This window comes from Dermochelys coriacea, chromosome 1 (assembly GCF_009764565.3).
Source record: "Dermochelys coriacea isolate rDerCor1 chromosome 1, rDerCor1.pri.v4, whole genome shotgun sequence".
Taxonomy (NCBI): domain Eukaryota; kingdom Metazoa; phylum Chordata; order Testudines; family Dermochelyidae; genus Dermochelys; species Dermochelys coriacea.
Window position 1 is genome coordinate 221,436,583 of NC_050068.2, and position 13,445 is coordinate 221,450,027.

General features: G+C 40.5%; 1 protein-coding gene across 2 annotated transcripts in view; it reads right to left on the bottom strand.

The window, feature by feature from the left end:
• Window positions 1-668: 668 nt before the first annotated feature.
• Window positions 669-13,445, bottom strand: part of ANO2 (anoctamin 2) — a 286,956-nt gene continuing 274,179 nt past the window's right edge. For both annotated transcript variants that reach the window (XM_038401414.2, XM_043514786.1), the window contains exons 21-25: window positions 13,175-13,327; window positions 13,015-13,067; window positions 10,875-11,056; window positions 2,927-3,032; window positions 669-2,152 (exon numbers count right to left, since the gene is read on the bottom strand). In XM_038401414.2, coding sequence (XP_038257342.1) covers window positions 1,871-2,152; window positions 2,927-3,032; window positions 10,875-11,056; window positions 13,015-13,067; window positions 13,175-13,327 — 776 coding nt within the window. In that variant the 3' untranslated portion in view covers window positions 669-1,870. The remainder of the gene's footprint in view (window positions 2,153-2,926; window positions 3,033-10,874; window positions 11,057-13,014; window positions 13,068-13,174; window positions 13,328-13,445) is intronic.

Consider the following 13,445-nt stretch of genomic DNA (forward strand, 5'->3'; position numbering starts at 1 on the left):
AGATTTCCTGTGTGACACTGGACAAATTTCTTTGTGCCTCAGTTATAAAATAGTGCCCCACCTATAAAATCAGGATAAACGCATTTCCCTCACAGGGGTTTTATGGCAATAAATGTGTTAAAGATTGTAAGGGGCTCAGACACCATGTTGATGGGGGTAGCTTATTTTAAATCAAAATGATCTTTTCCTGTAGTTTGCCCGCTTATCTCAGTAAACTGGAAACACCAGATAGACATAGCCAGTAGTTTATATTCACAACATTTTGTGAAGAGATTTTCAAGTATCATTTTTTTAGTTATCTCACAAAACATCAAGGACGAGGTCAGATGCTATAATACTGCACATTCCTGCAACCTTAAAATGCATTCCTGTCGGGCTGAGTGAATGTCATTGTGTTACAATGAGTCATTTTTTAAAAAGCAATTTTCCCTTCCTGGTGGACAGGTGAAATTCAAAGGCTCCAGGACTATATATGAAATTATCTTGGAGATTTAAACAAAAAAATCCAATCAGATCATAGAAATTTCTAAGTTGCCCCATCTGAAAGAGCATCATCTTTCTTTCTTCCCAAAGCATTCTGTGCAGCAGTATATGTTAGGAGAGATGCCTCTACATGTGCTTTGAGTTGAGATGGATTCACAAGGTCTTTTAAAAGCAATACATTTTTTAAGAAAGTTTTATTTTTAATCCATAACAGAATAAAATTATTCATTAGGTGCATTTAGATAAAAACCTAATTAATGAACCTGTTTTTCTTTTCTCCATAGAATACAGTTATGCATAACAACATCTTGATTTACAGTAAATACACAACAGCAACTTTTTGTTATTTCTGGAGCAACGTACAGGAAGATATTGTCACATGAGTTACAAGGCGTCACTCTACTTTCACTTATACCAGTTTAACTCCAGCATTGATATCAACAGAGTTACTTCTGATTGACACCAGTTGGAGCTGAAGTCCCAGTTTAAGTGAGAGGTGAATTATGCTCAGAGTATTTTGCTCAGAACAACAAACAGTGATGTGCTTAGCTAGTTCTATCATCTTTACTTCTTTCAGATGCTTATGTTGTGATATGTCTCTGTTTATTATTCAGGCTCCTGTTAAACCAACAACTGTAGGCCAAAGTGCTCAGTAATCTTAATTATTTGTCGTCCTGCTATTTTGTGCCTTTAACCATAGCTCTGCATCGGGGGTGCTGTGGCAAGCCCCACTACAGTAAGAGCACCAAGAGGCATTGTGCATCACGAAGGCACAATGATTCCTAGAGCCTCTGGGTGTGCAGAGGGAATGTGTTTATTGCTACATCCTTTGAGAGGATGCAATGTTCAGCTCCTTCTGTGGCTGGCCAGGTCTGCTAAAACATGTGTGGTAGGGTCTATTGCCCATGCTTCTTTGGAGTACATACTGCCCTAGGGGCATGTTAGCATGTAGCAGTCCTTGCACTCAGGAGAGTGCAGGGATTGGGATTGTGGCTGGTCTTGACACCGAGAGTGCAAGAGAGGGAGGGCTCCTTATTACTGGTATTATGGTAGCCCGAGGAGATCTTGTCATGGACCAGAACCTTATTGTGCTAGATGCTGTACTCTGCCCTCCCCATTTCCCATGCTTCTATGCAAGGGCCAGCCAAAGCCATAGCCTGGCTCTTTAATTTGCATTGAATAACGCTGAAAGTGCTGCAGCCCAGATAGCGTATAAAATATTACAGAGGAACTTACACCTGAAGTTTCCTGAGAAGTGACAGACTCCCTCCTCCACTCTCCCTACCTATCAGTCCCTCCCTCCCTCACTCCAGTTTCAGGATCACATCACACAGTAAGTACACAAGTATTACATATGTTCCATGGTACATTTCCTTCCCCTAAGGAGTCATACTTCTGTGTGCTGTGAGCTAAAGGATGCAAAGCTGCCCCGCTGACTCCGGCTAAAGTGGCAGAAGCTTGCTGCTCGGTTCCTTCGGCCTTTTGTCTCGCCTTTGTTTCTGTGCTTGTCACACATGATAAAGCTTTCGATCAGTTTCAGCTTCTCATGCTCTTCCTTCAGGAAGAAATCGACAAGCATACTCTTCTCCTTTTTGATTTGTTCGCTGATGTCCTTGGGAATGTCAGGAACCATCCAGTCAACCAGTGCACTGAGGAACATGACCAGGTTCTGCAAAATAAAGAGCAATAGAGAATACTCTGCTAGGTAGGCTAGAAAGATCTGTAATACTCAAATAGGCTGTAACAGAATCAAACCTCAGCTACAGAATAGTTAGAAATACCCCATCAACCCAGTGGCATATTATCATTCAAACATGTCATGTTTAAGCTCTGTCTGAAATTAGGCACCTAAACAAGGCTCTGATTCAGGAAAATGTCCCAATTCTAGAAATCACTTATGCATGTATTAACTCCCACTGAACAGAATGGATAAGTTAAATGCATATTTAAGTGTTGTCCTAAATATAAGGATGGACTTAAGCACATGCTTAAGTGTTTTGCTGAATTGGGGCCCAAGTGGCCCTGCAGGCTTATTCCACGCACATGTTCAAAGGTACTGAGCACCCAACATCTTAGCTGGTAGAAACCAAAGCTCTCTATCCCAAGAGCAAGTATTGCATCGGCAGTAGCAATACAAGCATCTGCCACACATTGTCGCTCCAATGTGCTTCATTTGTGACCTGAAAAGACCACCTCTAGGTCCAACAAATCTCCATGCTCATTCCATCTTCAGGTTCTCTGCTAAGAAGGAGGTTTTCGTGAGGTGGACACTAGCGCTGTGCACAGACCAGAATCCTGAATCTCAAATGTTATGGATGCACATGTGTACAGGTACTGGGGGTGCCAGTGCCTGTAGTGGACCGGCAAGATGAACTGCATGCACCATACACATACATTAGCTTCTGTGATTTAAACTGTAATATGGTAAACTCAACAGACTTACCTGAAATAGAATAACAAAAGCCAAGCGAGCAGATAAAACTGACCAGTACTGCTTAGAAAATTCATACTGATTTGGGGACCAAGGTGGTTCTCTGTAATCCTTGTACCTGCCAGTGAAGATAGCTTGGTTAGCGCACAATTTCCAGCAATTGCCACCTACAGATTATACTAATCACTTTGATAAAACAACTTTGCAGCAGCTAACTCTAGAGACTTGAATCCCCTGAGCATTATGTACCTTATCCCAGACTATTAGTTACAACTCCAGGATCCGATCTGAGTCACCATTTTAGATCTGGAATACCTCTATCGAATCCAACAAGGTTACTCTGGTTTTACACAGCTGTAACCAAGATTGGAATGTGGCCCTAATGGGGAAAATCTTCTAGTGTGATTGGATTCCCTTTTGGAAAATAATATATAGAGCTGTTCTAGTCTTAAATTCACCTCAGTGCAGAGGATCATGCTGCAAATATACAATGAATAAAGATATACTGCAGTGTATTGAGATCAAAGAAGGCAATTAATGGGCTTGTGCAAAGATTGGTGTTCAAACCTATTTTATTTACCATTATCATTAATATTTTGGAAGAGGAAGTAAACAAGATGTTAATAAAACTTTCAGACACTACTAAACTGGAATGTTTTGCGAACCTAAAAAAAGAACAGATATCAGACAAAGAGAGGTAAGAAATTAAGGCAGAAAATAAGAATAATTTTAGAAAAATGCGAAGTAGTATAAATAAAACAAAACAGTTAAAGAGAAGATGAGATACAGATCTTGGAGGGACACCGTTTGAAAACAGATACAGTGGGAAGAGTCTAAGGCTGACTTAGAACAGCAAGTTAGCACACATTTGCACCATGACATGGCAGCAGAAAAGGACAGTGTGATTTGCAGCTGCATAAGCAAGGGCATGATGGAGCTGGGAGGTAATAGTTTGTTGGTAAACAATTCAGATTAAAAACCACACCTGGAATACTGCACTGGGGACCTCAGGATGAAAAAAGACTATTGAGAAATTAAATGCAATTCGGAGAAAAGCAAAAATTATCAGGGGCCTGTAGAGACTGACTTACCAGAAAATATTAAAGCACTGAATATATATTGCTCAGTTATGGTATGTAACCACCAAGGTTGGACATTATAACCATATACAGCCTGCTGAGGGATATAAACACCTAAGACTGTAAGGGATTATTTATTGAGGTGCACAGTGTATTACTAGGAGTATGGGATGAAAGTAAGAAAGGGAAAAACTGGCTTGAATATCAGGAAACACTTCCTGAGAATAAGACTCATTAGGCTGCGGAAAATGGGGAATAATGGAAGATCTTCATATATAAAACTAGACACCAAAAATCGCTGACTCTTTAGAGCCCCATAATCTCATGAATGTTGCATGGTGTCAAGTCCCAAGGAAATTTTGTTGTTTAGGACAGCTTCACTGGAAATCTTGTTGTTTAGGACAGTTGAAACTAGACTGAACTCATGTCTGTAGAGCAGAAGTTCTCAAACTGGGGCGCACACCATGTATTCTGGGGGAGCGTGGGAAGCTTTAGGGGAAAAAATGTACAGCACACATCCAGAGCTGGGCAGCCAGAGCTCAGAGCTAGGCGGCTGAAGACTGGTGGCTGCTGGTTGGGTGCCGGAGGGCAGGGAGAGGCATAAACTACTACAGAAACAAAGAAGGGGGACGCAATCAAATATATTTGAGAACCACTGCTATAGAGCAAAAATGATGTATAGAGAACGGTAGGACTATCAGAGCTATGAAGTAAGTTGCAATCCCTCTTTTCTATTTCCAACCTCTCTGATTCCATGTCATCTTAATTAAAGTACAACAGATCAGGAGGCCTCTGGCCTTTCCATTCTGCAGAGCATTCCTAAGAGTGTCTCTTTCAGGGACCCATCTCAACACATTAACTATCCCTCCACTTTATTCTCAAAATATTTCATTCTGCAGATGATCAGAATGGGCTCTGCAGACCTCTGGTGGTTCAGGGACCCCAGTTTGGCAATGACAGCAAGACAGTCTACTGCAAAAGAAAAATGAAAGGGACCAGAAGTGGCCAATGTGGCTTTACAACAGACTGCTTCAAAGATCTGAAGGCAAAAGGGAATGTGTATTGGAAACAGGGAAGCCTGGAGGAAAGTAAAGACAGATAGAAAGGGTTAGTTAAGGCTGGAAGAGAATGATGTTAGAGTAAAAAAGGAAGCTGAATCAATGTTAGACAAAGTGATTAAGGGAAATAAAAAAGGGCCTTATACAAATATATCAGTGGGCTAAAATGTAGTGCGCTTAAATGTAACCATAGAGTTGTAGGATTGGAAGGGACCTCGAGAGGTCCATCTTCAAACCATCCCTGACAGGTATTTGCTCTTAAAAATCTCCAATGATTGAGATTCCACAACCTCCCTAGGCAATTATTCCAGTGCTTAATTACCTTGACAGTTAGGAAGTTTTTCCTAATGTCCAACCTAAACTTCCCTTGCTGCAATTTATGCCCATTGCTTATTGTCTTATCCTCAGAGGTTAACAGCAACAATTTACTTCTCTCCTCCTTGTAACAATCTTTTATGTACTTGAAAACCGTTATCATGTCCCCTCTCAGTCTTCTCTTTTCCATAGTAAACACACCCAATTTTTTCAATCTTTCCTCATAGGTCATGTTTTCTAGTCCTTTCATTAGTTTTGTTGCTGTTCTCTGGACTTTCTCCAATTTCTCCACATCTTTCCTGAAATGTGGCACCAAGGACTGGACACAATACTCCAGTTGAAGCCTAATCAGCACAGAGTAGAGCAAAAGAATTACATCTTTTGTTTTGTTTACAACAATCCTGCTAATACATCCCAGGATGATGTTTGCTTTTTTTTTTTTTTTACAATAGTTTTATTCAGTTGACTCATATTTAGTTTGTGATCCACTATGACCCCAGGTTTCAGAGTAGGAGCCGTGTTAGTCTGTATTCGCAAAAAGAAAAGGAGTACTTTGTGGCACCTTAGAGACTAACAAATTTATTAGAGCATAAGCTTTCGTGAGCTACAGCTCACTTCATCGGATGCAGTGAGCTGTAGCTCACGAAAGCTTATGCTCTAATAAATTTGTTAGTCTCTAAGGTGCCACAACTACTCCTTTTCTTTTTACTATGACCCCAGATTCCTTTCCTTAGTAATCCTTCCTAGGCAGTCATCTGAAAACTGGTTGTGCTATTCTATTTTTATTTTAAATTGGTCTTTGATTTAAAAAAATAAGGAAGAAATGATTGTTGTCAGATAGTGATGGCCTCATCAGTGTTCTGAAGCTGTGGTTCATAAAGCAGGTGAATATGGGAATAATTGGAAAAAATGGAAATAATACAGATCTGTGAGTCTAGATGATATGGATACCAGGTCACTAGGGAAACAGCTCCTTCGGAAAAAAAAAAGAGAAAAAAAAAGCTTCACAGGCCCAGTGCAAAAGGAAGCAGGTCTATGCTAAGGAAAACTACCTTTAAAGATTTGTATCTGCCTTCTTTCTCTTCTGAGTATGTGACCAGCATGTTTTCATGTACTCCACTATTGCGTGAGGTTATAAAGGTTAAAAGGACGAGGGCAATAAAAATGGCATATAATTTAACACGGTTTGCTTTTAATTTGCCTTTAGCTACACAAATGTTCTTTTGCTCTCAAAAATCATTATAACTAATGATATGCAACAGAGTAGCGTCACAGCAATGTTTGTTTGGAAGTCATGCCAAAGAGTTCACAGCATTGCATAAAATGGTACTCAAAATATTCAGAGAATTTATTCTGGATGTTCAGTGGGAGAATTTTCTCACTTGTTATGGTTATTTTTAGGATACCTTAATCTCTGGTAATGCCCGTAAGGAGCAAAATTCAATCTTATTGTAACAACATTTATCTCCAGAGGTCACAGAAATCTAAGAATAAGAGAGGTCAGCTTGTTCCCAACATATTTGCCAGAAAAAGAAACACATTTTTTTTTCTAGTAAAAGGGACAGTGTTCATAGCATGTCTCCTGGGTTTGGAGTTAGATATCCTATGTTTTATCACAGTTTGTGTTCTAGCCAAAGCTGTGACTTTGATAAGATTTTACTAAGGCGGGTGATATTCAGAAATGGCCAGCAAACATGCTGATATCTTCCCATAATATTTTCCTGATAATTAAAGGAAGAGAAATGTCCTCATTTGTTTCTCACTGAACCAATATCAGATTAGTCTGGTACAGAGTTAGACTTTTAACTCGGGTTTCTTGTTTTCAGTACAGGAGACACATTCTGCTCAGAGGGAAGAATTGGAATGTACCTGACATACAGCTCCAGACAATGAACCATCTGCTATGGTTTTGCTCTGCTCCTTGTTTTGACAGTTATACACCAGACAATGAAGCTGTGAGCAAGTAACTGGAATCAACATTAGGACACCAGACACACAATTGAAGTGAGATGGGGATGTCACAAGGATGCCGGATGAGAGACTACCTAAAATAATAACATATAGCCACCTTGGACACAGAAAATCGGGGGGAGGGGCAGGGAGAAGGAATGCTTCACAGACACCTTGGAGGACAATCTAAAAGCATGTAATAGCTCTGTATTGTACTGGAGAGCTAATTGCTAGCAACATAGAGAAACGGAGGAGAGCAGGGCACAAGGAGAAGAGAAATTTGGCAAAAGGAGGCCCAGATCACAGTTTTAAGACTATTATATCTCGCCTGCCACAGAGGAATAGGTGAGTAGAAGATAACACTGAGCAGAGTCCCCATCACCACCAGTGCTTATTGGACGTGCCACACTAGTGCTTCCCACAACATCCCTACTAGCCACCTGAGGATTTTGCTCTTTCTACTGTCTCACAGACTTTAAGGCCAGAAGGGACCATCATGATCATCTTGTCTGACCTCCTCCAAATTGCAGGCCACAGAACCTCACTGACCCACTCCTGCAATAGACCACTAACCTCTGGCTGAGTTACTGATGTCCTCAAATCATGGTTTTAAGACTCCAAGTTACAGATAATCCACCATTTACTTTAGTTTAAACCTGCAAGTGGCCTGTGCCCCATGTCCTTCCTCTGGGTTTCAATGGCCTGCTTGTTACAAGAGCTGTCCACTCTCTCAATGACTCAGTGCTCTCTCTTAGTCTGCTAGTTGGATGTTGCAGCCCTCATTGCAGGACATTTGCACTGTTCTGGCTTACCCACCCATCCTACCTACCACTCATATCTTGGAGCCTGACTGTGTAGCCCTTACTCACTTGAGTAATCCTTACTCCATGAAATCAATGGGATCACTTGCACGAATAAAGTTTATTCACATAGATCAGGATAGCAACACTGGATATCTTTACCCATTCCACACCAAACAATGACAACTTGGATTTCTCGTCTTGAAAGCAACTACTTTACACGTGTGGGACATTCCCCATTGACTCTACAGCTAGCTAGTTATTAGCCTTTTCTCTCATAACAAGAACCACTATTATAGTTTATATAAAAGACAGGAATAGTTATATACTTCAGCGGCCACCCTACAAAATGTCCAGTTGCTTTAGATAGCTATAATAATAGGTGTATTTACAATATTGCCTAGAAACTGCCTATAGTATGTATAGGGAAATATAGGAATCACTGCAGCTAATAATGAGGTATTTATCTAAGACAAAATTAGTTAACCAGTGTTGGGAATGGGAGAGTTTCTAACCAGGAAATACAGCATGATTTCTATGCTGACTCATAGTATTACATGCCAGTATCTCCATGTTCAAGATAATCTAGGGATTTATGAGTATAAAACAATTAAAAGTATAATGCTGACGAAGTTCATTGACATAGAATAGCTCAGCATTTGTATTTTAAATATAATTAGATTTACTTATTTGAAATAGCCAGTATAGTGCCATGCCCACAGGCTTTGGCAGCACCATAGTGGAGACCTGGGGCCAGATTCAGATCTCCCTTAATGGCAATGTTCAGAAATAACTTCACTTAAATCTATGGAGATACTGTGTTATAAAAGTGGTCCAAAATAGAACAGAATCAGCCCTCTGGATTTGATGTCTAGTTTTGGTATCTAAGTCCCCATTTCAGCTATGGCTAGAAATAATAAACAGGCAACACCTTCAGCCGTGGTGACTTAGTGGCTGTGCAAATGTGGAGGGTCCTGTAATAATTTCTTAGTATTGCAGACTGATCTGATTACTGGGGTGCTGTTTTCGGTGTGAATGGTTTGCTTTAAGTGCTTCTCACTAGGGGCTTGTCTGGGATGAGTCAGGCAGAGGGGGCTCAAGGTGGTCCCTTAATGGCTTCTATTAAAGGGAATGCTAAAGGACATTGCCAGAACTACTGGCTCTGCTGACTCTGGTTCAGTTCCCCTTTGAGCCTATGGAACTGGTTTGACAAGCAGGGGACAAAACCCACCAGCGGTGAAGAAGTTTGGGATGTGAGGAGGACCTAAGAACTCTCGTGGTATATAAAAGGACATTCTCTTAGGGATGCAAGGGGGGACCAGATTGAAAAGACACTCAAGCAGCAACCCATTAACATGTCTGGAGAAGCTAGGCCTGCCTCATTCTTACCTAGGATGGTGGGACTTGAGGTAAAATAGACATGAGTGTAGGCTGTTTGTGATTTTACATCCCTTTTTCTGTAATGCTTTGTTCCAGCTTCAAAATAAAAGTACTTTGTTCTAATAAGGCTGTTGGTCCCCATCACTGGTCACAAGTTCCTGAAGAGAGGAATTAGGGTTCCTTAAACCCTGTCAGACTTGTAGAGCAACAGCAATTGGTATTGAAGCCAGATCCTGGTTTGAGAGTGGAAGAATTGAGTGATTCTCTTTGATACAGGTATGGGCAAGAGGCCCAAGACCTATATTGCGTGCTCTTGGACAGACCAGAAAGGGGACAGAAATGCAGCTAGCCCCATGACTGGGGCTGGTGTTGTTGACCGACATCAGGGGTGTTCTTCCAAAGACCACTACATACTTCCGTAAAGCCAATGGGCGTGCTAAAGCATTCTTTGTGTGCAACAGAAGGAGCAATTAAGCACCTGTGTGTAGTAAAAAAAACGGCAGACAAAGGGTGGGGCCAACTCCCAGAGTCCCCAGAAAAGGCAAGCCAGGTGGCGAGCTCAGGGGTTTCCTAAGCTCCACATGCAGATGCCAGATATTGGTTCTGGGCTGTGTGAGCTGCAGTAAGAAAGACAGGGCAAGCAGTGGTGTGTGCCCCTAGAGCAAAAGCGCAGAGACATCCTCTCCTCAAGCACAGTGGTGACTGGAGGGGCTCACTTGGGAATTGCTGAACAAGAAAATTGCCTGTGGGCTGCATGTTCCTATCGCTGCTCAGGGAAACAGGACTCTGCATTCATTTTTGTGAATAAACAAGATTACATCAAGACTTTATCCCTGCCTCACAAACCTCCAAACTTCGGCTTTCTGCTCGACTTAAGGGGCAACAGACTAAATACTGTTGATAGGTTCTGAAGGGAATTCCCCCAACATTCCTTGTCAGAAAAAATGGTATTAAAGTGTGTGACCATGGGGAAGGTGGAAGGTGTGGGTTTTCAAGCAGGGGAAAGCATGGGGAAAACGGGACCCTGTAAGGGAGGAAATGTTGTTCTAATTAGAGGGAGTGTATTTTTAAGGTGTTGATCCTGATTCCATTCTTATCGATGAGAGTTTTGTCCTTGATGTTAGTAGGAAAGGAAATGAACCCTAGGTTTTTATGTTCAGCAGAAGTCTTGAATGAAGCTGTTCATTCTATGCATGGAGGCACCATTGAATTTTGCATCTAAATATTCTAAAAACCATATCTGAATTAACTAAGAAGATAATAGTTTAAAAGAACAGAAAAGCTTCGCAGGTCTAACTCAGAGAGGAAATACTTTTATCTAACATAAGACCAAAACAATTGACTTTACCTACACAAAGTATTGTTAGAGCTACTTTACCTGCAGAATATAACTTCCTGTTCAAACTGTGAGTTATCTGGCTGTGTTCCAGCTTTGAGATGACTAACATTGAAGTATGAGAGGGTATGATTGACGAAGCCATGCATGGTTCCATTTTGACTGTATGCATATTGATACACAAGGCGTGGAATGAAATCAGATGTGACAGAGATTACAAAAGCCTGGGAGACAAAATATAACCCAGTGAATCTACAGATGTGTTTTGGATTAATTGAATTCAGGTTATAGTTTTCATGTTCAAATAAATATAGAATGATGATGACCAATTTTGCAATCACAGGTGAGAGAGAACTTGCCAGACACAGCAAAGAATAAGTGTTTTTAAACTACACTAGCCTGCTGTATCTCTCTCCAGGCAGAGGCAACTCGTGGGATTGTGTGGGGGCGCACATGGGGTTACGTGTTCCCGCAGATTTCTGCCAAGGTTTATACTTTTCTTTTTTTTGGCAGGGAGTGGATTTAAAATTGTACCCCCAACACACATACAACTATCAACAGTTATGTGTTGCCTCTGTCTCCAGGGAAAGTATATAGCTAGGCAGGTGGGACATTTTTAAAAGCAAAGAGTAATTACAACAATTGCCTCATATATATTGGTCTTAATCCTGTCCCCAGTGATATCAATGGGAGTTTTACCACTGACTACAAAAAGAGTGCAGGAGCCTGACCACAGCATATACAACAGCCAGATCCTCAGCTGGTATAAATCGGTGTAAATTCATTGATTTCACTGGTGCTATGCCAATTTATACCAGCTGAGGTGTGGCCCATAAAGAACTAATTCTCAGGTCCCTTGCTCCATTCTAAATCTGGAGGAGCTCCACAAAGTCAATGGAGTTTACTCTGGTGTCAAACGGATGTGAGATCAGAATTAGCCCCAGAAGCATCTAGAATGTGCAAATAAAAGTTAACTGAGTGCCACATTCTGCCACCCTACTCTGTGAGTAGTCCCACTCAAAAAATGATACTCAGCATGAGAAAAGATGATAGAATCTGGTCCTAAATATTTTTTAAACTCAAGTATGCACATTTTCACTTTCCAGTTGTCGACATCAGAGGGGCAGCATAGTCGGTGTTTTAATTAAAGCACTTGTAGAATACAGACAACTAGAGAATGTCTGAAACTTTAAATAAATATAGGGCCTGATCCTGAAAAGTGCACTCAGGTAAAAGGGGGGGGGGGTGGAGCTGCACGGTTCTGCTGATAGGGCTTAGCACTGGGACTGGGGGGTCTGCATTCTATTCCTGGCTCTGCCACTTGGGCAAATCACATACTTTCTTTGCACATCAGTTTCCTTATCTGTGATGATATTGATTTTCCTTTCTAATGTGCTTTGAGATCTATGGAAAAAAAGTACTGTGTATTATTATAATTAAACCCCACGGGCCTGATTCTTTTTTATACTAAGACCTTGTCTACTTGGGAAAGGTTTATAGTATATCCAATATAGTTATAATCAGAATGCCACCCCCACCCTCCAAGCAGATATGGATGACTTTATCAGTCTAACATATGTTGCTTGAGAGGAGTTTAAGGTACACCAAAAAATGCTATTCTTATATTGGAATCAGAGTGTCTGCATAAGAGATCGTACTGGTATAACTATACATGTATAACAATAGCTGTATAACTGGTAAAACTTTTTCTTTGAGACAAGGTCCTAAGCTTCTTTCACTGCTCAAGTAAATTACATTCAAACTGACTTAATTCAAACCTATATTTACACTGCCAGAGAATGACGTAAATGTGTCTAAGCATTATAATACCTAGTTCTCATACAGCATTTTTCATAAATGAGAATTAGTCCTCTATTGGTGTGCTTGGAATTTTGCCTAACAGTTGCAGGATCCAGCCCATTAATGTGTGATTTCTATATAAATTAATCTTCATGTCCCACAAAACATAATAATTCAGAAACAGAGATGAGTAAATGTACATGTCTCATGTAATTCTGATTCTACGTAACATTACATGATGTTTTAAAGTCAAGGAGTAGCGAATTGGGTAACTTAGTTTTTCATTGTATTTTATGGCAATTGAAGAAAGTAGGCATTGCTCAAAATTTAAATTATGTGTAAGGGACAAAATAAGCTCATAAAGTCATAATCAAATACTTACATTAATGATAACTGAAAACTTTCCGATACCACTCAAAATGTTATACCAAATTCCTGTAAAAGAGTTAATAACAAAGCTTTGTTACAGGATTAATCTTAATTTCCTCTTTCGAGGTGAATTCCTGGTGTTACCATCATTGCAAAGATTCTTCATTACGTACCGATATCTTTTTCTCTCACTGTGTCTGGCCTCCTTAACTCAGAAACAAACTTTTTTGCATCCAGCCGAACTTCTATGATGTTGTTGAGAAGAGCAAACACCGGAGCCAGAGGGAAGGAGGCAACGAAGAGTGTGACAAAGCCAAACTGGATAACTGGAAGAGAGAGACATATTGTTCTGAGAGACGCTCTGTATTGGCATATTAAACATATGTCCGCAGGAAATCAGCTGCTGAGGTTTGTGTGTTACAGGAAATATAAAACTCCATTTCA